The following is a 26,276-nucleotide window of genomic DNA, read 5'->3' as shown; positions in this document are numbered from 1 at the left end:
CCATTACTTAAGACAATTCTTAAGAGAACTATAGTCAAGCAGATATTAAACATCTTAAATGTAATTATTAGGATGCAACTGTTTCTACACATAAAGTATATAAAAAACGAACTGGGAACTATCATACCTTTTCAGAAATGCCCAAGGTGAGTAGGGGGAAAAAAGCCTGAAAGATTAGGGGAATTACCAATGATTACCAGTTTTAGTCGGGGGGGGAGGAGTAAGATGCAAAACAATGATTGTTTAAACAAAACAAACAGATTAAAATCACTTTTAAAAAGAGTAAAATAGTTACAGTATTAAAATTAGATATAAGGGCTAAAACATACAGATGTCCCTCGACTGACACAACAGTGCTTGTAATACTGAGAACTTCCTGTGCTTTAATCATAAAATTGAAATCATTTGCATATAAGGAGGAAGTCATTATTTAAAATACTGCCACATAGTATTATAAAGAAAAGAAATATTTCATAATTTATCTGTTTTACAGATTTAATTTTCTTAAAGCAAAATACACCTCTAGCATTATGAATCAGCCAGTTCTGCTTGAAGAAACAAGAATTTATTCAGTAAGTCTTTTAAATTGCAAAGACAAAGACTTCTTCCTCTGTATAAAGAAGATAAGTTTCTACTATAAAGATGTTAAAGAGATCCCAAAAATGGCTGTGAAATTTTAATTTATAAATTGAATCCTACATTTTTAAGTTATACACATTTAATATATTGAGATGATTTTTAAAAGTGTTGACATCATCTAGGCTACCCATGTTAGAAGTTCTTTGTCTATAATTATCTTTCTAGTAGTTTCTGTAATTCTGATAATAGGCTAAATGATAGCTTTAAAAAAATCATCTGACTTGAGTTAGGAGATCTGAATTCTACTTCCAGCACATCATTAATTAGTTGTGTGACCCTGGATTACACATTAGAAAAATTCAGCAACCGCTGAGATCTTGACAACCTCAAGACCAAGAGTCACATAGTCTACCAACTGAGCCATCCAGGCACCCCAATGAGATTTCACTGTGAGGTACTGAGTGTTGAAGTCTCAATACAAGAATAAAATGGAAACAAAATGATGTACCCAAACAGAAAGACTATAAAAGGGATGGCATGTCTAAGAAATGACAGGCAACAGAGTCACAATGTGGAAAGTCAGTCCTAAAAGGTCATGAGCTTTAATAGCCATTTCAAATGGGCAATGGGAAGCTAAAGAAGGCTTTTAGGTAGCAGAGTAACATAATCGGGTTGATTTTCAACAAACATGGCTTTGTTACCAGGGCACAGGACAAGACGAAGAGACTGGAAGTAAAGATAATACTGTAATAGTTTAAGCAAGAAATTTTAAAAGGCTTTGAAATATGGTGATAAAAATGAAGAGGAAAAGAGAAATTAAAACAAAAGAATAGTTAGTTAGGAAATGGAGGGGAATAAGGTGGGGGGAGAATGATGATGACTCCTAAACACCAAACACAGTGACCAAAAGGACTGGGACTCTCATACTGAGATGACACAGAGCAGGGAATAGTCTTGGAAATCACCTACCTCTGCCTCGTACACTGCCCCCCCCCCATACTCTTATTTCTAAATGCAAATTCTATCCATCTTGATTCTCTGTGTAATCATCATGCAAGAATCAAGAATAAAGTATATGAAATCACACCAAAAACTGAGTTTAATAAAAATAATAAATATTTCTATAGTCCTAGATTCTCTGGAACCAAAATCCAAGTTGTATTATTAGACTATTTCTCCCTTCTGTTTTAACTGCTTTGAACAAGACCCTGAAAACCTCCAAATCTTTTGTTATTCCCAAAATGACAATAAAAATCTGAACCTTCACAAGGGACTGTGGTTAAGGCTCAAATGTAACAATGTATACACGGAAGCATGTTGCAAACTACACAGTACATAAAAATGCAAAACAGGAGCAAAATGCTATTTAGCTCAGATACTAAGAGATAAGTGAGTTTTTGATTACAAATGTCAGGTTTGGAAACTCCTGACCTTGAAATCCCAGAGAGAAAGCCAACCATGACAAAGTACTGAGCTTGGGAGTACAGGAACTCTAAGACCTGATTTCACAAAGGCTGCGAGAATCAGAGAAAAAAGGAGCTGTTTTTGTCTGGGGAGCAAGAAACTTCACAGTGCCGATTCTGAGGATACGGAGTACTGTCAAAGACTGTACAGAAAAAAACCAGTTCCAGAGAGAGGAAAAAAAAGTTCTAGTTTGTCTAATTTGTCTGTCTATATCAAATATTTGAAAGAATCAAAATTTTTGAGGACCAACATCAACAGTAAAAAAAAGGACTACATCTACATTTCTATAGACGGTTTCCTTGCAATTCTTCTTCTCATTTAAATCCAAAGGTAGAAAATAAAACTAAGACAACAAAAGCATGTCTTTTATTTAGAATAAGAGAGAACAACTGTGTGTGTGTGTGTGGGGGGGTACTCCTGGGTGGCTCAGGCAGTTAAGCATCAGATTCTTGATCTCAGCTCACCTCATTATCTCGTGTGTGACATGAAGCCCCACGTTAGGCTCTGTGCTGACAGCATGGAGCCTGCACACTCGTTCTCGTTCTCTCTCTCTCTCTCTCTCTCTCTCTTTCTCTCTCTCTCTCTCTCAATCTCTCTTTCTCTTAAAAAAAAAAAAAAAGTACAATAGGGAAAAAAATCAGTTTTGCTTTGCTCCACCCTTGACTGTAGCCCCTACCATAATTTTTTGAGGCTGGCCATTGATTATTCCCATTGTCTTTTATGGTCCCCACAAAAAATTTTTGTGTACAGTACAAATACAGCATTTCTAATTTTTTCCATATAGGTGATCTTTGGTAAAACTTTACATGAAGATTGGTTTTACTGATTATATAAAATTGCAGCAATTATTAAGTCACTGTGAGTCTTCTCTGTGGCTATTTCTACCAACTGAAATTTTACAAATATAAATTTTAAAATATGCAGTTTTAGCCAATGCTACATTTGTGTTATTTCTACCAGCCACACACACATTTATTTGATAACTGTGTATATTTTCAATGGAAACCTATGGAAACTTATAATCCACAGTGAAGTTATATGCAATTTCCTTCAGATATTCCAAGAATTGCTAAGATTGCTTTAAATCACTCTGCATACAATTTGCTGAGTGTACTCATAGCTAGTGAAGATAAAGAATGGCTAAGATGGAGGATCCAACACCCAGGTCTTAGCGGAGGGCCTCACTGCTCAGTACTGCTCTAGGTGCAGCCCCAGCTTCATTTGGATGAGAGATCAAATTAATATATTTAGGAGAGCAAGAAAGAAACTACACATGTATCTCCTCCAAAATGGTTAAAAGTAAAAGCCAGAAGTCAAAATGTATTAACTAATTTTTACCTTCTTGGAATAATACTGAAAACTAGCTAATTAGGGCTATACATAATAATGGAGCTCTCTCTGGGTCTTACATATGCGTGGACTCTAAATTCGTAGGAGCCAGACACTGAACAAAACCAGGGTATTCAACACATCATGAATGACAATACTGGTGTTAACAACAACAACAACATGCAAAATTTATGTCATGTTCTAGAAGCTAGCTTTTATAGACTTAAAATTGTGAAATGAAATCATGATTTATAAACAGGATGCTTTAACGAGCCATTGTTTTATATAGTCAGATGTGTATGTTTCAGCTGCTATTTTGAATTCTAACAGGAATATTTCTGATTTTAAAAGCACAACAAATATACTTTGACCTTTGAAAGGAAGATTAAAATCAAAATGCATAACACAACATAAAAATTATTTAAAAAAAAATGGAAATACCCTGAAAGCTACATGTGAATCGCTGAGAAGCGGCCCCTCTTTTTCCGTGTAATTTACGCTTGAGTCTCCAGCAATTAGATGTATGCTTCCCTCCATGCCCTCTACCGAGCTCTGACCGGCTGTGCTCTCTCCAGGACTCAGTGCTTTTGCGAGGGTATCAAATGCCCTATAAGGAGACATCAGATGCTGTGAGCTTAGCAATCTGCACAATAAAATAAAAATTCTACATAAAATTCTGGAATTAAGATTTAGGCCTTAAAGAAGACAGTTTAGAAAACAGACCTTTGGAGTGGCACCGAGTACTCCACTGCAGTGACAGCTAGGACTGTATTCACAGGCAACACATTAAACGTCAATATTTAGCCCATTTACTGTACTTACGGAAGTTATTTAGAAAGAACAAGGGCAAGAAATTAAGTCAGCTTTACTGTATTCTACACAACGCAAAGTTAATTTTAATTTCACTTAAAAATTCATCAAATATTTTAAAACTGTGTTAGCACAGCTACGTCTGAACTGTAAGAATTTGAGATTAGGATGACAAATAATGAACTCATGTTACCAAATCATTATTTTAAATGGCAGTCTATATTTTTCAATGAGAGGCCTTTTAGAGTTTAAGACTTCAGGCTTAACAAAGTACCTACTGAGACTCTTAAATGCAATTTCCTCAACATTTAGATGATGAACAGTGTGAAAAAAGCCTGAGGAGACCGGGTTTCTACATTTCATGTATTAATATCAAGAGAATGAAAAATAGAATTCTGATACAAGTTTCCTGAAGCATAACTTAAAATTGTAGTTGATTCAATGAAGTCATTTATTTCTTTTTTTAAAGCTCCATGTCCAGCGTGGAGTCTAATGTAGGGCACTGAACTCACAACTCTGAGACCAAGACCTGAGCCACCATGCACCCCTCAATTAAGTACTGTTGGGGAGAATGAACATGACTGCCTGGGTAAGACAAATGTTTAAATACACAAAAAATAAAGTATCTGAAATGTCAGACCCAAATTATCACCTTTCGTAAGAGAAAAATTCCTAAATTTTATGACATTTCTAATCTCATTCATTTATTGCTCATTATTTAGAATGCAACCAGCTAGATAACATTTTACATTGAATGTAGTTTTTCAGTTAAAACTTACTATGCTTTAAATTTTCTAAGTCTAATAGAAATACTTGTTTTCTGAAACTCCTGTAAACAGCATTCAACATAAAAAGACTGTGGGCTGCCTGCATGGGTCAGTCCAGTAAGTGTCCGCCTCTTGACTTCAGCTCAGGTAATGACCTCGTGGTTCGTGAGTTTGAGCCCCACACTGGGCTCTGTGCAGATAGTGCAGAGCCTGTTTGGGATTCTCTCCTCTCTCTCCTTCTCAAAATAAGTAAACAGACTTTAAAAAACCATAAAAATATTGTAAGAAATACTAATACTTAAGATAAAAAAAGACTTTACCTTGAAATAGCACCGTTGGTCTGCATTTCTTGATCAAATTCACACAAAGAGGTATCACCATTATTTAAGCTTTCAATCACAGACATTTCATTACTATTCTGAGAAAGATCTTTACTCTTTCCAAGGTTTGCTAATGATGTAACCACACTGGCCAATGTACTTAAATCTCCCTGACACGATTCAGCCTTAAAAAACAAAAAACAAAAAAAAAAGTATTAAAATCTGCAAACTGGTTATCAGTGAACTTTTGAGTCCAAAATATCCAAATCTAGATTATAAACTGCCAAAAGTAAAGAACTCTAAGATGAATGAAACCTAGAAAGTAAAATCAAAGAACTCTGAGGTTTTAGAAACTTTTGAGGAAAATATGTATAAAAACATCAGTTACATTATCTAGGAAATATTTATACACGAAAATTACATTGGCATTAAAAATCTGACCATTTCCAAAACTTACACAAACTATACAAACAAAAGTTGTATAGAATGTATTAAAGTTATTGTTACTGAAAGGAGAAAAAAAAGGTAAATGTATTATTGAATAGAATTCCTACAATACCAACTATTACCAGCCACTATGTTAAATGTGTTAAATACCAGGGACTGTGTAGGTGAAAAATCTTTATGTACTTAATAAAATCTTGGTACACATTGCATATTTTCCCATTTGTCTTTAGCTTTTACTTTTGTTAATGACAAATATATTCTTTGTTCACTAATCAGCTATAATTATTTTGTGAAAAAGAACCTTCTTTCCTTAACTCTCTGACCACCGAGAAATATAATTTGTGTACTAAAGGCAGGTAAGTGCTTGATTGTTCTTCCTTTTATCAATTTTCAGAGTAATGAGTCAATGTTCTTAGTAACCTATAATGGTGACAGATGAATTTTAAGTGTCATTTTAAATTCAAAGATTTTATATATTTGATGTGTCTAAATGCATTATTTTTTTTTCAATGCTCAAATTATCCCATCCTAACCTAGTAAAGAGTCCCTTCAATTGTCTTCTATGGCTTATTGACAGAATCCTTTCATGATATTTTAATTCTTCCTTTATGGTTTTATTTTTAGTGATCTTAACCATAAGAAAAGACATGTTTCCTTGATGCTTCATGTTATATCAATTCTTTACGTAAAACTGATTTTGGTGAACAGAGTGACACAATTTTTGTGCTCCCTAAATTAATGAATGGTCCCAGAATCATTCACAGTAACCTACCAGTTGCAGAGTTCTTACGTGGTTACTACTCATATATGTATTTTATTTAATTCTCAAAACAACCCTGTGAAATATGAATCATCATCCCTTTCTTATGGACAAGAAGAATTATCCATTGTCACTCCAGCAGGAGTAGATAGTGGAGGCAAGATTGGGAAGGACAGTCTGATGGAGAAGCCTATGCTCTAACTTCCAGGCTTCTTAGAACATAAGTGAAGAGTTAACATTTTTTAAAAATAATTTTTAAATGTTTTATTTATTTTTTGATACAGAGAGAGACAGAGCATGAGAGGGGGAGGGGCAGAGAGAAGGAAACACAGAACCGGAAGCAGGCTCCAGGCTCTGAGCTAGCTCTCAGCAGAGCCTGACGTGGGACTCGAACACACGAATGTGAGATGTGACCTGAGCCGAAGTCGGAGGCTTAACCGACTGAGCCACCCAGGCGCCCCAAGAGTTAACACTGTTAAGTGTTTTAATTTTCAACGAAAACTTAAACTCTTATACGTTCTCTTGCATTTCATTACATGTCTATTGAGCTAGATTTTTAAGTTTTTGCCATTGAAGACTCTTGGGCAATGTGAAAAGACCTCATCTTGTGACTTGCTGGTTTTGAGACTGCTTGTCAGAAACTTACCACAGAAGGTTGTTATTACAATTTTAATACAAAGACATATAGAGAAGTAGTGTCTGGGTAAATAGTAATTTCTCAACAAAACTTAGTTCTCTTCCTCTCCTAAAAGATTTATGTCAGTGCAATGGTAACTACCAGCCTAACCTTGAATCATGTGCACAAGTGCAATCTTGTAATTCCAAAATATATGGTAAAAGGCCAAATCTCCCCACTCAATAACAACATGCTAAAGCCCAACCTGTAAGGTTGACACTCCTATTAGCCCTATTTTACAGATGAGGAAGGAAAGTAAAGCATTGAGAGGTCAAATAACTTGCCCAAGGTAATGCAGCTACTAAGTGCGTATCCAGTAAATGAAATTTGATTCTAGAGCTCAAGTATTAAGAGTGCCTTAAAAGTATGAAATAACAAGGGGCCTCTGGGTGGCTCAGTCAGTGAAGTGACTTCTGCTCAGTTCCTGATCTCATGGCACTGGAGGTCTGGACTGACAGCAGGGAGCCTGGAGCCTGCTTCGGATTTGGTCTCCCTCTCTCCCTGCCCCTCCCCTGCTCGTGCTCTGTCTCTCAAAAATGTAAAAAAAAAAGTATCAAACAACAAATATATAATAAATCTGGCCATAAATAGGATGACTAGATCACATTACAGGCTGAGAAAAATACTAGTCAGAGGCTCCCTAAAATCTGTTTATAGACATGAGTCTTCAGGAGAAATTTTTGCTTTTTGTTCTCAAAAGGGTTTCTGAACACTACAGAAACTCTACCTGCTCCATCTAAATAAACAAACCGTTTTTTCCTTTAGATCTCTTGCTCGATAAAGAGGCCCCCCAATCTCTAAGAGAACCAGATAACTTAGATCAGTGCTCTTGGAACTCCGTTCCTACTCTTGACTCAAGTCAATGGTTTGAATGAGGTGTGCTAGGAGTTTATCTTCACTTGAAATATTTGAAATATTTGAAGTATTCTTTTACTATAAAATCTACAGGCAACATAAAAGGAATATTAAGAATTTTGTACTTACTATAATGACTATTTCTGAGGCTTTCTATCTCAAGGTGAAAGAAACCTAGAAGACTTCTGTCACTCTCACGTTGAAGGTCTACTTGACCTCGTGGAATACTAAACATTTCTACTGATAGTTACTCATATATGAGGACCCACAAAATGGAGGCCATCCTGGTCACAAATCTAAACCCAAGTCAGCATGCACATACTGGAAACACCTGTCAAGGAAACCTAACACACAGCAATCACGATCTTGCAACTCCGCTTTAGCTAGCTCTTCTCACCCTAGAAAAGAAGACCTGTAGCCTTAGTAGGAAAGCATCAACCCCTAGCCAATAAGGCCATTTCCACGTGCTGCTTCTAATGCTCTGCAGAACTTGCTCTTGCCCAAAATCCCTTGGCAAGAGTGCTCCACTGATCTATGGATTCTTTTGCCTTAAATAAAGGCATCAAAATTGTTCCTAAACTGTTTTAATTTTCTCATTTGACACTATCAAATAGTTGATAATTTATATTAAAAAAATTTGTAATAGGGAATATTTCAGACCAGATCAACTGACCAAATTAATGGAGATTAAGAAAAGGAAAAAATATTAAGAGCTTAAAAAACTTTAAGCTTTAGGGGCGCCTGGGTGGCTCAGTCGGTTAAGCCTCCGACTTCGGCTCAGGTCAGATCTCACATTCGTGGGTTCGAGCCCCGCATCAGGCTCTGTGCTGACAGTTAGCTCAGAGCCTGGAGCCTGCTTCCAGTTCTGTGTCTCCTTCTCTCTCTGCCCCTCCCCCTCTCATGCTCTGTCTCTCTCACTATCAAAAAAAATAAAACAGTAAAAAAAAAAACTTTAAGTTTTAAATTAATTGCACCATACACACCTTGTCTGGTGTCATCAGCACAGCTGACTCCGTTTTTATTCCAGACGGGTGAATATTCACAAACATTCCTGAATCTAACAGTCCTGCTGACCTGTAACAAACAAGTATAATTTTAGCCTTAGTTTCACTGGGAAGAAAAACAAATGACCAGTTACTTAATGGACTTTATTTACTTTTTCACTATACCTTGCAGTCTCACTATCTGTTACAAAAGTTGGAGTTGCAGCTAATGGGCTTCGAAGATCTTTTCGGATGTAGATTTTTTCTGTTGAAGCGGCACAGTTGGAAGATTTTTCTCGAGACACTTCAATGGGTTTTCTTTCACACTGAACAGCTACAAAAATGCATTAAACTATTACATCACAATGAAGAATTTACAGGCAATTTTAAATGTAACCTTTTGGTCAGCAATTCTGCTCATGGGAGACAGTTACCATAACTGAATTCTAAAGATAATCATCAATCTTTTAGAAATTATTTCCAAGCCCAACAAAGTTGCTTCAGAATAGTAATTTGCATCTCTCATTCTCTTTTCTCTTTTTGATACAGCTGTGGTAGAAATGTAGAGAAACTCTTATTTTTTTAAAAGCTCACTGTCAAGAAGGAAAAACTGAAGTTAGGAGTCTCTCACCTATCTATATGAGCTAAAAAAAATATTTAACCAATGGAAAACAATACTAGAGAGCCACAAAAAGACTAAAATTAAATATTATTTTAGTTAAGTGCAGAGAGATTTTTGAGAACTAATTCAATTGTTTAATCTTAATTTATAAAATGTAGGTAATACATTTCACTTATTTTATAGGAATTTTATTTCATAATACTTAAGAGACAGTATACTGTAGTTGATAAATATACATTTTCTGAGGGGGAAAAAACCTGCCAAGATTCAGATCCATGTTTTGCCACTTATTAGTTTTGTGATCTTGGGCAAGTTAATAAATCTGTTTACTTTGATCAAATGTAAAATGTGTTAACACTTGCACCTACTGCATGAGTTCTGCTACGAGAATAAATAAGCTAACTCATATGGTATACACTGAGTTAGGCATGGTGGGAGCTCAATCAATATTAGCTATCCTATTTATCATTTAGGAGTTTAATCAAGTTAGACTGGTATCTAGTTAGATGTGCTTTTTGAAAAAAAAAAGGATTCAAATATACACACATGCAAAGCAGACAGGAACTCAAATATTTGTTGAACGAATAAATATTACATGCATATGTACACATTTCTATGTTGTTGGAAAACTAAATTAAAAAGCATATATATCTGACATACTGTGTTAATTTCGACATACTTCTAGTTTGCCTGAATCCTTAAAATTATTCCCTCCGTTAAAGCTAATACATACAGTCTTGTCTCATTCCAAACGCAATACATCTCTGTAACCTGCAGTATTGACAGCGGTTTCGGTGGTGTTTATTGATAATACAGTCTTTTGATCCTCGACATGAATAAACTAAATTTTTTCGGATGCTTCTTTTAAAAAATCCTTTGCATCCTTCACAGGTTACTGCTCCATAATGACGACCTAGAGACAAGATGTTTAAGAAAACATGAAAGTCACATATTTTAGAACAGAAATGGAAGTAAGCCCATTTCTTCCCTTTAAGTAACAACAATATATGTGATGAGACAGAGATTTTTGAGTTTTTGACAAGAAAAATGTTTTTTAAAAGTTATTAGGGGCGCCTGGGTGGCTCAGTCGGTTAAGCCTCCGGCTTCGGCTCAGGTCAGATCTCACGTTCGTGGGTTCGAGCCCCGCATCAGGCTCTGTGCTGACCGCTAGCTCAGAGCCTGGAGCCTGCTTCCAGTTCTGTGCCTCCTTCTTTCTCTGCCCCTCCCCCTCTCATGCTCTGTCTCTCTCTGTATCAAAAATAAATAAAACATTAAAAAATTTTATAAAAAAATAAATAAAAGTTATTAATTAGAATGAAACAACCATATTCTTTGATACATATGTTAAACAATATAAATTCTTAATTTTGGTGTTTTTAAGTTTATTTATTTTGAGAGAGAGAAAGGGGGGGGAGAACATGAGTGGGGAAAGGCAGAAAGAGAGGAAGAAAGAGAACCCAAGCAGGCTCTGCACTATGTGCAGAGTCTGCTGTGGGGCTTGAACCCACAGTCCATGAGATCATGACCGGAGCTGAAATCAAGAGTCAGCCCTTAACCAACTGAGCCACCGAGGCACCGTATGAATTTTTAATTTTGTAAGGTAACCTTAACAATGGTATAGAAAATTTCACAAGAAAAGAAGCAAAACCATCCATAACACCATGAAACGTAAAAACTGTTTTTACTTCTGAGATCACTTACAAATTATAATTATAATTCTCTTTTATATTATATAAGGATATTTTATTCTGAACTCTATGCTCTAAAGAGGATATACCAATTAGTATTTGAGCTAATCTCTTCTCATTGTGGGTTCCACTTTTTAAATTTCTGGATACAGAAATTTACACTATGATTAACCTACCATTTCACAAACAATTTCACTGGCACAACATTTATTAAATTGAACATACTTTGGGAAAAGCTGTAGTGGAAACTTTTGTAATGAAGCTATGGAAAGGATTAAAGATTACAGAAAACAAACGAGGACCTTGAAGTTTATCCCACTGGCACTTGTGAATATATATGAGTGAACATGGTTCTTTCCTGCTCAGATATGTACAATATTAAATAAAAGGTAACTAGAAATTTTTCATCTCAGTAATTCAAGTTACTCTATATCCATGGACTAGCAATAGGGATCAATAGGTGAGTTATCAACTTAATGTTTGTATTATTAAGGACCATGACTCATTTTTAAGTAATTCCTTTGACAAACCAGTTTTACATTAAAAAAATTTTCCACTTATTCATTCAGTTTACATTTTAAAGGCAAAACTATTTTTCATAATTCATCAAAATATGCATTTTATGTCATTGCAAGATCAAATTAAATTGCAGTCAAGTAAAAAAATATCTTAGGTGAATAAAAAAATCCTTGGGGAAAAATCAGTTACATTTCATAGGCTTCATATATGAACCATAAAAATGACATCCTCTTGGGGCACCTGGCTGGCTCAGTCTGTTAAGCGTCTGACTTTGGTTCAGGTCATGATCTTACTGTTAGTGGGTTTAAGCCCTGCGTTGGGTTCTGTGCTGACAGCTCAGAGCTTGGAGCCTGCTAAGGGTTCTGTGTCTCCCTCTCTCTCTGCCCTCCCTTGCTCATACTCAGTCTCTCTCTCTCAAAAATAAATAGACATTTAAAAAATAAAAAGAAAAAAAATGACATGCTCTTTTTAATTTAGGAAGAAACGTGGAAGTGTGGTAGTTACAACACAACACATCTAGAAGGTTATTTTTAAATGTTACCTGATGCTTTGTCTCCACATACTACGCAAAGATCAAAAACTTTATTTGGTCCTTGGTCTGGGGAAGAATTATCTGTTAAGAGCTAAAGAAAATCCCCCAAAAGAAAAAACAAAACAATAATGTGTTAATAATGCTCTTACGTAAAAAGCAAAAGAATATTCAATCTTAATTATGCTTTAAGTTATTCTGAAACTTTGAACTCTATTATATATAAATCAATTAAACTATTTCTATTTTTTATGTAAGTAAAAATATCAATGTTATTAGAAGAAAGATAGCAAGAATACCTTTTAAATCTGTTCCATGTCACTCTCATTTAACAGACTCTTAAGCACACGAACACACGAGTCTTTAATGTATCTTACCCATTAAGCACTTTCTTTCAACACATCAGATGATGGGAGCAGCTATCAGCCCCATCATGACATTTGTCTTTGAACAGCTTGAAACTTTCCCATATGGAATGACACGACTAAAATAAGCTATCACAGCATAAAAAGATAACTGATTTTTAATATTTATTTTGAGGGAGGGAGACGGAGAGGGAAAATTCCAAGTAGATTCCCAGGCTCTTAGCACAGAGCCAGATATGGGGCTTGATCCCACGAACTGGGAGATCATGACCTGAGCCAAAATCATGAGTCAGTCGTTTAACTGAATGAACCACCCAGGTGCCCCTGAACTTTTTAAATAGAAGAGGGGTTAAAATTTTTTGTGGAGATATTTACTAATAATTATGGAAATCTGATTGATCTACAAAATATGAATTTTTCATCAATGCGTTGTCTAAGATTAGGATTAGGTGTAGTGGTCGATGGCATGGGTTGTGGAGTCTGGTAAATGGTAGCAGGTCAGTGAGACTGAGCGGGGAGGCCTTGGGCAAATTACAAACGCTCTTTAAATTACATAAAGAGCTCATCACTAGGTATAGCTAATATGATGCTGGCAAAGAAATACTAGTCTCTTCTTTTAGATTTATTTTCTAATATATTCATCATTTTCTTTCAATCTTTTAAAATGTGAACAAATTAATTCAAGTTAAAAAATGTGGTAGGGTGTTTCCCATATCATCTTCCTCTGGCTCTGAAAGAATCCAGAAAGTAACCCACCCACTTCGACACTCTCTGTCCTTTTTTTCTTAGGGGTGTGAATGCCTTCAGGAGTAATTCTGATTTTAAAAACTCTAAATAGTCCTTAAAACAGCTGTCCCTTGCTATGGTATAGTGGCATCATTCATTAAAAAAAAATTTTTTTAAAGATTTTTCTTTACACCTTTTTAATGTTTATTTTTGAGGGGGGGAGAGAGGGAGAAAAAAAAGGGGGGGGGGAAGAGAGAGAGAGGGAAGGAGAGAGGGAGAGAGGGAATAAGCAGGGTAGGGGTGGTGTGGGGATGCTTTGCAGAAGATCCAAAACAGGCTCTGCACTGATAGCAGAGAGCCCCAAGCAGGGCTCAAACTCACAAACTGCAAGATCATGATCTGAGCTGAAGTCAAACACTTAACTAACTGGGCCACTCAGACGCCCTGGCATCATTCCTTCTTATATCATTATAAAAATTAGTCTTCAGCAGAAACTTGATACCAGCTATACCTTGAAAACATCTATGAAAAGTATCACTCTCTTCCTTAATAGCACTTCTACTGCAAATAGTGTTAATCTTTTACCCTCTATTATTCTTATGGGCAGAAGAAATACTGAGAGATTAAGGGACTTTACCCTGTCACTTAGGTCACTAGATCAGAAACCCAATCTTCTTGGCCCAGGTTCTATCCTGAACCTGGTTCTCTTCCTTTGTCCTGAGATGTGATGCACAAAGTAGGCAAAGTATCAATACTATCTTTTTTCTTGAAACAGAATTTTTCTTTTTTTTAAAGAGTAACTTTACAGTGGAGAAATCTGAGACACACTACTTCAGCCAGGTGGTCAAGATCAATGTCACCAGTTATAAAACATGATGATCATACTGTTGTTATTATCAAGTAACACTCAATAGAATGTAATGAAAATGGCACTTAACCTCTGTGATCCTCCTCACTAAAACCAACAAGCCCAGTCTAACCATGAGATGTCAAAGTCCCACAGCAGGGCCGCCTACAACATGCCTCAATAGTACCTCAAACTGTCAGGGTCATCAAATACAAGAAAAGTCTGAGAACCTGTTACTGCTAACAATAATCTAAGGAGACATGATGATTAAATGTAATAGGGTTTCCTGGAATCAAAAAGAATAAGGTAAAAATTAGGGAAAGCTAATTTTTAGTTAATTATCGAAATTAGTTCACTATCATAATAAAGGTATCATATTGATGTAAAATGTTAATAGGAGAACTTGTGTCTTGAGAGGTTATATGAGAATTCTGTACTTCTGATCCATATTTCTATAACTACAGGGGAGTTTGGGTGGCTCAGTGGGTTAAGCGTCCCGACTCTTGATTTCAGCTCGGGTCATGATCTTATGGTTGTGAAATGGAGCCCTACACCCAGCATGGAACCTGCTTAAGATTATCTCTCTCCCTTTGCCCCTCCCTGCTTGTGCTCTCTCTCTCTCTCTCTCTCTCTCTTTTTTTTAAATTTTTTTCTCTCTCTCTCAAAAACAAATCCGTAAACTATAAATTTGTAAAAAATCAAATCTGTTAGTAAAGAAAAAATTTAAAGTATTTGTTATGTTATAAACTTTTGGGGACTTCTGTCTTGTTGATAAAATAACTTCTTGTAAATCCCACCTATTTTTTAACTTAGCCATTCCTAAAAATAATATAGATGATGTAATCAGAAGAAAAATAAAATCTATCAAGCAAAATTTTATATTTTATGTATTAGATTCTCAATCCTAAAAGGAACTTTCTTTGATCAGGTTTTCATCACAAAACAGGGAATTCAATTTTAAGTGGGTGCGCCACCAAATTGTCTCCAAAGGCAAAATTAGGGGTTTGCTGGATTCGTATTCAATCACAGCAACCAGCAGTGAAAATATTTATGTAGCCACAGGTATGTAGTGCGTATAAGCCTTAACTGGCTCTTTGAAAAATAGTGCAAAACTAGCAAAAGTTAAAACAATGTGAAGTCATTTTAAAATCTGGACTACTGGGGCACCTGGGTGGCTCAGTTGGGTGAGCACCCGACTTCAGCTCAGATCATGATCTCATGGTTCGTGAGTTTGAGCCCCACATAGGCTCACTGTGATCCTCCTCACTGAAACATGTCAGTGTAGAGCCTGCTTCAGATCCTCTGTACCCCTCTCTCTGTCCCTCCCCCACATAAAAAATAAAAATAAATTTTAAAAAATAACATCCTCCTCTATGGCAGACATAGAGACAAAAACAAAAAAAAAACCCCAAAAAACCTAGACTACTGAATGACTGCCAGTGTTAAAGCCGACCACGGCAGTAAACTGCCTGTTACATCAAAGAAGACGTAGATGACAACCAAGGAGGCACAGTGACAAAACTGCAGCCTTAAAACCGCCTTCTTGATCTGACAGCTTCTTTCTGGAGCCTACGCAGCGTGCTCCTGGGAAGTGCTGCCACCACACAGGGGCTCTCAGTCTGGCAGATTCCCGACAGTGCAGAAGCAGCAGGTCTCTTACAAGCCAGGTCTGCAGCACATCCACGTGGTTGTTCTTGGAAACTAACCTGGAGCTGTTTCCTCAGCCTTCCCAACAATCCTGTGAGCTCTCCATATCCTTTATTAAACCCCTTCCTGGACAAACTAGCCTGAGTGGATCTTGCTGTATCTAAGAGTCCCCCAAAATATCTGGACGGGAGGGGTTGTGAGGGAAAAGTATAGTGGCATACAGGAGAGGGCAGTCACCACAGATAATGTGCACACCATGTAATTTTATGCAAGATTTTTTTCTTCTATGGACCATGCAGGATGTAGAGTCTTAACATCAAGACTTAAACTTATGACATGCTTTTAATTCTTTCAAGTGTGATGAAAAGACACTCTAAAGTTATTTACCTGGAGATGTTGTGCAGACAGATCAGGAGTCGTAAAAAATAACTGATTAATGCCTGCTGCATCTGGAGTAGTGAGGAAAACTTTCCCTGGAGTGGGATCTTGCCTGGCCAGAATGACTTTGCTTGGAGTGGAGCCATCATGATTTGTCAGAATGAACTGCTTGCCTTGGGTATTATGATCAAGTGCTGTCACGATCTGGATTTTCTGGCCAGTTTGCTGCTCGGTAACAATCTAATACAACCATGTCAAATTAGTAATCAAATCAACTTAATCTCTTTCTTTCTTTTTTTTTTTTTTAAATCCGAGGATACAATTTTCTCCTACCTTCAAAGTTAGAAAAGCATACCATTACTTATATATTCAATACTATAATACAGGGGCGCCTGGGTGGCTCAGTTGGTTAAGCATCCAACTTCGGCCCAGGTCACGATCTCACACTTTGTGGGTTCGAGCCCTGCATCGGGCTCTGTGCTGACAGCTCAGAGCCTGCTTCAGATTCTGTGTCTCCCTCTCTCTGCCCCTCCCATTTGTACTCTCTTTCTGTCTCCCAAAAATAAACATACACAATATACATACACATCTTAAACTAGCAATTCTACTCTCACAAAATCCTATTCTATAGAAAAACAAATGTGCAAATGAAGGTGCAATCTCTATTCTCTTTCTTTCCTTCTCCTTCCCACCCCCCTTCCATTTAGACAAACCTATATCGGGTGCCTTCTATTTGCCAAGCACTGTTTGTTCTGGTCCTAGAATACAGCAATAAACAAAACAAGGGGCACCTGGGTGGCTCAGTCTGTTAGGCATCCGACTTCAGCTCAGGTCATAATCTCGTGGTTTGAGAGTTCTAGCCCCACATCAGGCTCTGTGCTGACAGCTCAGAGCCTGGAACCGGCTTTGGATTCTGTGTCTCCCTCTCTCTCTGTCCCTCCCATGCTCAGCTCTGTCTCTCAATAATAAATAAATGTTAAGAAGAAACAACCTTTTTTTCTCGTAAAGCTTTCATTCTAGTGAGAAAAAGCAGATAAAAAACAAATAAGCAAATAACTATTATCAGATGGTATTAAGTGCTATAAAGAACAGATAAAGCAGGGTAGAGACGGTAAGAGTCACTGATGGAATAAAAGCCATGAGGCACAGACCTGAGTGAAGTAACAGACCAAGGCTTAGGACTAGCTAGAAGTAAGGCATCCCAGGTAGAGGAAACGAAACATGAAAGAAGGCTGTGGGGCAGAAGAAGTGTGTCTGAGGCAAGAGGCACTAGAAGAGGGCTATGTGAGTGAAACAGAGTAGCAGAAAGGATTATGGTAAAAGACAGGATCTGAGTGACAGCAGGAGCCAGACAGTATAGGGCTGCACAGGGACTACAAAGTCCGGATTTCCTCCTGCGTGAAATGGAGATCCACTGGAAGGTCAGAAAGCAAGGTGACAAGATCTTTTTCAAAGAGAGTAATTCTAGATTTAGTGAGTAGACTAGCCTGTGGATGTTCAAGAGAAGATTTAATACTCAGACACTGGCAACATCTGGGAATTACATATGGGCAGAGATGCTGGTGGGGAACAGGTAGCAGCCATGCCAGAAGGAGAAAAACCTTTGGATTTGGGATATTTTATGAAGGGAAATGTGATAAGATATGCTGATTGCCTGAATGTGGACTATGAGGAGAGAAGAGTAAAGGATGACTATCAAATTTTGGTCTGAGCACATGGGAGGACAGAGATGCCATCTCCTGAGTTGGAGGAGTCTGGAGAAGTGCAAGTTCATGACTAAAGAGAACTAGCCAATCCTGAGGGCTTCTGTTGTTGAAAATATGTTACAGAGTAAACTCATTAAGCTAATTTAATCCCTTATTTCAAATTTAAAATGGTGAATTTGGTTTGTTTCCAACTTCTGAAAATTTCCCTGAAATTATCTTCATCATGATTGTTTTCTATGCAAAATTTACAGCAAAATTCTGAGTTACTAATTAGTTTTTGTCTAGAGCAGATTGTACTGATTATAGCTGCTGCCAATTTGAGTTTTCTTTATTGACCATTATTTCTAGCATGCTCTATTTTTCTGGGTAGACTTTTCACTGTTGTCAATTTTATTTTACATAGGTTATTTACACCAAGTCTAGTTTCCATCTTCCCTAACAATTTTTGCAATTTTCTTTAAAAACATTTTTTTTTAATTTTTAGAGAGAGAGAGGGAGGGAGGGAATGAACACAAGCAAGGGGATAGGGCAGAGGGGAAGAGAGAGAGAATCTTATGCAGGCCCCATACTCAGCGCTGAGCCTGATGCAAGGCTCAATTGTATAACCCTGGGATCATGACCTGAGTTGAAATCAGGAGTCAGACCAATTGAGCCACCAAAGCTCCCCAAGAAACTGTATTAAGATCTATTGGTCTAGCCTACAATTGGAATGGATCCTTTACTTATCGGTAATTTTGTAACATCACACATTGGTCCACTGATTTATATATATCTTTTATATGTTGACATGGTTCATCATACAATATCATCACATGTCAAGTAGCCTCTGGGAGAAAAAAAGGGCAATTAACATCCCAGTATTATTATGAAAACAGTTTTGACCTTGCTGACTCTCTGAAAGAGTCCCTAGATGATACTTTGAAAACCTCTGGATTATGGCACCTCTTCCTAAGCTATAAGGCATAATCGCTTAAAATACAAAGATTTGTCATTTGACATGGATCTCCTCCTACTGGTCCATTAAGATTGGCCTCAGATTCTGCAGCTCCAAAAACATTCTGTGACCAGGTCTCCACAACCCTCTGCAACTCTTCATTAGCTGTTTTTCTTCTGTGTTCCCATAACATCCTACACCATAGGCTACTACAGCCCTTACCAGTGTATTATGACTGTCAGATGATTCAACTACCTCTTACTAGATTTTAAAATATCTTAAAGTTGAGGGTAACTTTTATCTCTGTACCTCCACAACCTAGCATATACATTAGATGTAAATAGCTCTGACGGATCAGCAAATGAACTGTAAATCAAACATACCTCTCCCATTTGTTGTTCAATAATTTGATGCGCAATTTCTTCTATGGTTGCCATGTTCTAACTGCCAGAATGTCCTGCCAAAATAAAAAGATCCTTTTCACAATTATACTCACAAAACATATTGACTGAAGAATTTACAAATGAAATTACATGTGGAGCATCTGGGTAGCTCAGTAGGTTAAGCGTCAAAGACTTGATTTTGGCTCAGGTCATGAGATCAAGCCTCTTAAGATTCTCTGCCCCATCCCTTCATGTGCGTTCTCTTACTCTCAAGAAAACAAACAAACAAACAAAAAACCAACCAAACAAAAAAAGGCAACCCCCTAAACAAATGAAATCACACAATAGCTAAGATTTGCTTCAAAATAATCTGGTTGGGGTGGGTGGGGGTAGGAGGGAATAGACAAAACAAGGTCGGCCATGAACTGACAATTGCTGAAACCCGTTGTTTATACAGGAGTTCATAAAACTATTCTCTTTTATATATTTTGAAAATATCTACTTAAAAAAAATTCGAGGTGCCTGGGTTAAGTGTCCAACTCTTCATTCTCAGCTCAGGTCATGATCTCATGGTTCACGAGACTGAGCCCTGAGCTGGGCTCTGTGCTGACAGCATGGAACCCGCTTGGGTATTCATTCCTCTCTGTCCCTTCCCTGTTTGCTTGCACATGCATGCTCTCTCTGTCTCAAAATAATATAAATAAACTTAAAGAAAAAGATTCAATATCAAACAATTTCATTTTTCAAATATATTGAAGCCTAACCAGGAGAACTCTACAGATCAAGAGTAGTTTATTAATTTAAATAAGGGTAACCCTACCTGTAAACAAATATATCATGGTAGCCACTTAACACACTCTTTTACATCGTAAACCAGCAAAAGAACTGCATTCATTCAAAAGGAAAGAAGACTTCTCTAGAATCTTGTGACTCTTCTTCATTAGTGGAAGTTTCTTATATATTATGGTTAATTTGAATTGAATGTAAAACTTTCTCCAAACATATCTGAGAGCCTGAAAAATTAGTGGGTTGACTTTGATGTTTGCCTTTTCTCTGTGTCAGTGTATAAGAATACAAAAACTATTTCTGAATTTACCACATTATATAATGTCTGTCATAAATTCACTAATAGTCTATAATTATAATTGCCAAATTATCTGAATTTTTCTTTCAATTACTTTAAAAATTTTAAATGCTTCAATTAGTTGTGCCAAAAGCAATATTTAATATTTAGCTTCATTATTCAACTATCTCTTACTGGATTGAACAGCAGTGGCCTCAACCACGCTGGAACCAGCTCAGGAAACAGAGCTGCTCCTCGGGCCTGTGTCCTCTGGTCCCGTGGTGGCAGTGACAGCCCTGCCAACCCCTGACCCATCTTTGGGGTCTTTCTCCCTTTTCCTTGAAGGATAACTTCTGTTCAAAACTGAATAGCTCTACTGGCCCATCCAGAAGAATCCCACAAGTCCAACAGCTTTTCTTCATTTCATCCCTGCTATGTCCCCTTCAGTCCAAGCTGGCAATATTTCTGCTGATATAAAATTCTCAGAAATCGGGTTTTAGGCCCTCAGATGTAAGAGTCCTGGACAGATCTCTCCTGGACAACCCCATCTCTATCCCCGGCTTCTTTTGAGATGGCTGACCAGATCCATAAACCCCATGTCTCTAACATTACACCCAAGAGAGTTTCTCAAGAACACACTTTCTCTTTCTTTCCAATATGGATAGGCTGAGTATTTTTCAAATCTTTAAGTCCTGGTTCCATTTTTCTAAACAATTTCTTCTTCACTTTATCTCTTTCCTCTCATATTGTACTATAAGCAGCAAGGAGAAATGGCCATATCTCCAACACTTTGCTGAGAAATCTCCACCGAAAAATAGCTCACAAGTTCTACTTTCCACAGAACACTGGAACACATGGACAAGTTTTTTGCCGTTTATCATAAGGTTCATTTTCCTATAGTTATCAATACTGTAACATGTTCCTCATTTCTGAGAGCTCACCAGAAGCACTGTTAATGTTTATTATACTATACCTTCTATTTATTAAGCTATATGTGTATCTCAAAGGTGATGGTAGCTTATTCTACAGTTCTCTTTTCCTTCTGAACTCTCACCAAGATTGCCTTTGGTATTCATATTTCTACCAACAATCTCTTCAAGGCAATCTAGGTTTTTTCTAGCATGCATCTCAAAACTCTTTCAGCCTTTACCCATTTCTCAGTTCCAAATTTTGCTAGGGCTGACTTAACAAAGGCTAACGGGCTACTTTTGGCTGGGTGGTTCAAACAACAAAAATTAATTCTCACAATTCTGGAGCATAGATGTCTGACACAAGCTGTCAGTAGGGTTGGTTTTTTCTGAAACCTATCTCCAGGTCTTCCTTTTGTTTGTGCCTGTGTTGTAATCTCTTTTAATAGGGACAACACACATATTGGATTAGGGCCCACCCTGATGCCCTCATTTTAACTCAATTACATCTTTAAAGGCCTTATGGCCAAATACAGTCACATTCTGAGGTACTGGAGGCCAGGACTTCAATACAAATTCTGTGGGGAGACAATTCAGCCCATAACACTTAGACACAAATCTAATAAGAAATGTGCATGCTGTATGTAAGGAAAGCTTTAAAATGAGGGGCACCTGGTGGCTCAGTCGGTTAAGCGTCCTACCTCAGCTCAGGTCATGATCTCATAGTTCGTGGGTTTGGGCCCCCACATTGGCTCTATGCTGACAGCTCAGAGCCTGGAACTTGATTCAGATTCTCTCTCAATCTCTGCCCCATCCCTGCTCAAGCTCTGTGTCTCTTTCTCTCAAAAATAAACATTAAAATACATTAAAATGACACACAGAGAGAGGAAATACTAGCTGAAAGAACACAAAAGAAAATGATTATAGTGACTACCTCCAGGGAGAACTGGAAGTTTGGGAACAGGGATGGAATGCAGACTTACTTTTCAGTGAATAACGATCTGTTCTTTTTAAGTTATTATTATTATTATTATTGAATGAGAGAGCAAGCATGTATGTTAGCACAAGGTGGGAAGGGGGAGAGGGAGAGGGAGAGAATCTCAAGCAGGCTCCATGCCCTGCATTGAGCAAGGCCCAATTTCAGGACTGTGAGATCATGACCAGAGCAGAAATCAAGAGTCATACACTTAGTAGACTGAATGACCCAGGTGCCCATGTCTATTCCTTTAAAATTTTAAGAATTACCACTCACACACACACACATACACACACACACACACACACACACTGAACTGTAAGTAGAAAACAAAAAGCCACACAGTTTAAAGAAATCTTGTCTAGAAATTCTAAACTCAGCACATGAGACCCAAAGAATCTACTTCATAATGAAAACTTAGAAAATGATTTCCATATATTATTGTTTGATTATTTAAAAGCATACAAATAGAAAAACCTGAGGTCAAATCTCAGTACTATTGTATGAACAATTACAGTAAATCAACTATTTTTTAAAAAAAGGTTTATTTATTTTGAGAGCAGGAGACAGAGAAAGACAGTGCAAGCAGGGAGGGGAGGGGCAGAGAGAGAATCCCAAGCAGCATGGAGCCCAACTCAGGGCTCAGTCTCACGAACCGTGGTATCATGACTAGAGCCAAAATCAAGAGTTGGACGCTTTATCTACTGAGCCACCAGGCGCCCCTGAATCAACTATTATTTTAGCCAAAGAGACCAAAGACTCTGAGGGCATAATGTGTGATACACATATACACATTGTATATATGCCTGTCCAGGTTCATGCTTAACTGCATCCTTTGTCATTGCAATGCTACAGGTAATATGACGTTAAAGGATCTGAATGTTAATACTCTAGGAACAGAATTCTTGAGTACTGAATTCAGGGATATTTGGGGGTTTTTCTTCTGTTTCAGAAGAAAAGAGCAGGAAATGGGGGCGCCTGGGTGGCTCAGTCGGTTGGGCCTCCTACTTCGGCTCAGGTCAGATCTCACGCTCGTGGGTTCGAGCCCCGAATCGGGCTCTGTGCTGACAGCCAGCTCAGAGCCTGGAGCCTGCTTCGGGTTCTGTGCCTCCTTCTCTCTCTGCCCCTCCCCCTCTCATGCTCTGTCTCTCTCTGTATCAAAAATAAATAAAACATTAAAAAAAAATTAAAAAAAAAAAAGAAAGAAAAGAGCAGGAAATGGCAATGGATTCTTAATTTCTGGAGTTACAAACTCCTTGGAGAACCTGACTAAAGCTACACAACCTCTTCAGAAAAATATATGCACGCATATGTATTTGGTAGATTCCGATTTGGGATTCACCATATAAATTTTCTACTTCTTCCTGTTATAAACTCTCTGCATTCTGCAGTGGCCTCGGGCCCTTATCTCATACTGTTTACTGACCCATATAATCCAAACTGGTTAGCAAAGAATGCTCAGGGAAAGTTTTTATAATACTTACTTCAGTGATCATATACCTTAATTTGTATAGAATGAAACAAAAATGAGAGAAATTTAGGGATAGATCAGACCAGAAAGGTGGAATAAGAACAACTTTTTCCCTTTGGACCCTCTCCAACCAAGCATATCTTCCACTGCAATCTCAAACTATTAACCTTATCCTACCTGGAAAGCCTGTTAGGTGTTTGTCAAACTAGCTCATTAAGAGTCAAGTCTAGAAAGGCACAGACACAGGATATAAAGTCTAATCCATAATCCCATTTTCCTTATTACCTATTTCTCATTAAACTATCCACTGCAGTCAGTTAAGTGTCTGACTTCAACTCAGGTCATGATCTCACAGTTCATGGGTTCAAGCCCCACATCGGGCTCTGTGCAGACAGCTCAGAGCCTGGAGTCTGCTTTGGATTCTGTGTCTGCCACTCTGCCCCTGTCCTGCTCATCCTCTCTCTCTCAAAAGTAAATAAACATTAAAAAAAGAAAGAAAAAAAAATAAACTATCCACTGATATAATACATCTTTTTATGTAAATAAACTCATGAAAGAATACAAATACATCCTACAATTTTGTTGATCAAAAATTTTTTTCACCGTTTACAAAACGAATGTAGGCTATCTACATTAATTATGTTTTTATTTCTTTATTTATTTTTGAGAGACAGAGAGAGACAGCATGAGCAGGGGAGGGTCAGAGAGAGAGGGAGATACAGAATCTGAAGCAGGCTCCAGGTTCTGAGCTAGCTGTCAGCACAGAGCCCGACACGGGGCTCAAACCCACGAACCATGAGATCATGACCTGAGCCGAAGCCGGCGGCTTAACCGATGGAGCCACCCAGGTGCCCCATAATTAATTATAAATCGTATCCAAGTGTATTAAGTTTTACTAAAATCCAGAGAACCCAGATGACAGTATTTTATTCATTCTGATAAACAAAAAAATTAGCAAGGGGGAAATGATGAAAATTGGTAAGAATGAAATAGTTATCTAGCATCAAAGGAGGGATTTATGACAATGTATTAGTCACTTTGGTTGTGATAAACGCTCAACTACTATAGTTTAAGAAAAAAGGGGCTGAGGGAACAGGACAGACACTGCTAGGATCCAAGTGGAGCGGACGTTGGGGAAAACTGGAGCTAGAGTTTTCGATGCTGCCAGGAATCTCCTTAGCTCTATATTCTTTCGTTTCTTACTGCTGTTCTTATTCTCCCTATGTGGCTTCTTATTTTCTACTTGGCAGTAAAGCACCAGGAAAAGAAAAGTAGTTTTCTCTAATTTCAATTTTAAAATGCTGGTAATAGATTCCAACTGGCCCAGCTTAGGCCATGTGCTTATCTCTGGAATTAATCACTGTAGGCAGGCCAGGAAGAAGGAAAGGAAGGTTAATATGATTGCAGCATTGGCAGCTTCCACTTCTGGAAGATCTATTTATCAAAAGATGAAGACCAGCACAAACATGGCTCCTAATAAAATCATCATGAGCCAGGCAACTACTTCAATTTGTTTCTACTGATACACAGAATTCTTCAACCGGAAATCTACTGAATACTACTCAAAAAATTTAATTCAGCATTGACTCCAATTTTCCGTTGTAGTTGGAGAAATCCCAAAAAAGGGATTGGAGAAAGAATGCTTATTCTTATAAAATATTGTCAAAAGTTCTCTTTTGACAGAACAAAGTCCTTCTACTTTCTTGCTCTGTGAGTTCTTCAGTAAAAGACAAATTTAGTTTTACAGCCATTTGTTTTCTTTTAATCTTAAATTTTGAGCTTATTCACTTTTGAGAGAGAGAGAGAGAGAGAGAGAGAGAGAGACAGAGCACAAGATGGGGAGGGGCAGAGAGAGGGAGATACCGAATCCCAAGCAGGCTCCAGGTTCTGAGCTGTCAGCACAGAGCCAGAGGTGGGGCTCCATCCAACTCATGAACTGTGAGACCATGACCCGAGCTGAAGTCAGATGCTTAACTGATTGAGTCACCCAGGTGCCCCTATGGCCATACTGTTTTAAACAACCTTCAGAGTTTCTAGAGAATTCATGAAATAATTTTTGTTCAATTTTTTTCTAAACATACCAAAATTTCATTTTGTTTTAAGTTGGTAAAAAGGCATAAGGAGAAGACAGGGCAGCCTTTTAATCCTTAATATTAAAAATGTGATTAAGTGAAACTGTAATACAATCTAAGTTTATTTTGGGAGTGTTTGCTGTATCATTGGATTTAAAGAAATGTTTAGAGGTGCAGTAGGCATGACTTTGAGTAGACAATGAAAGAAATGCAAAATGCTTATTGATTTATGATGTGGTTTCATCTTAGCTTGGGCAAAGCACGCAGTATTTAACACATAGTAGCAGAATATTTACTATTGAAGCTTGAAAAGATGTGAGTTCACTGTGTGCAATCTTTCATTTATGCATGTGAGAGGGTTTTCATTTTTTTAATATTTTCACATTGTAGTACTTGCTTTGCTTGTTGGTGGTGTTTGCTTATTTAATACATTCTGTCAAGGACAGAAATTA

At 37.5% G+C, this 26,276-nt stretch overlaps 1 protein-coding gene across 7 annotated transcripts in view; it reads right to left on the bottom strand.

Annotated features, from left to right (window-relative positions):
* The window catches only part of NR2C1 (nuclear receptor subfamily 2 group C member 1), a 52,694-nt gene that overhangs the window by 20,196 nt on the left and 6,222 nt on the right, over positions 1-26,276 (bottom strand). For 5 of the 7 annotated variants that reach the window (XM_029953613.1, XM_029953611.1, XM_029953616.1 and 2 more), the window contains exons 2-10: positions 19,335-19,408; positions 16,321-16,551; positions 12,361-12,442; positions 10,346-10,525; positions 9,177-9,324; positions 8,991-9,081; positions 5,270-5,454; positions 3,814-3,979; positions 128-166 (exon numbers count right to left, since the gene is read on the bottom strand). In XM_029953613.1, the coding sequence (XP_029809473.1) occupies positions 128-166; positions 3,814-3,979; positions 5,270-5,454; positions 8,991-9,081; positions 9,177-9,324; positions 10,346-10,525; positions 12,361-12,442; positions 16,321-16,551; positions 19,335-19,388 (1,176 nt within the window). In that variant the 5' untranslated portion in view covers positions 19,389-19,408. The remainder of the gene's footprint in view (positions 1-127; positions 167-3,813; positions 3,980-5,269; positions 5,455-8,990; positions 9,082-9,176; positions 9,325-10,345; positions 10,526-12,360; positions 12,443-16,320; positions 16,552-19,334; positions 19,409-26,276) is intronic. The other 2 variants (XM_029953614.1, XM_029953615.1) reach the window with 2 other exon arrangements.

The sequence above is a fragment of the Suricata suricatta genome, chromosome 10, assembly GCF_006229205.1.
Source record: "Suricata suricatta isolate VVHF042 chromosome 10, meerkat_22Aug2017_6uvM2_HiC, whole genome shotgun sequence".
Classification (NCBI taxonomy): domain Eukaryota; kingdom Metazoa; phylum Chordata; class Mammalia; order Carnivora; family Herpestidae; genus Suricata; species Suricata suricatta.
Note: the sequence above shows the minus strand (reverse complement) of the source record. Positions and strands in the feature narration are given on the sequence as shown.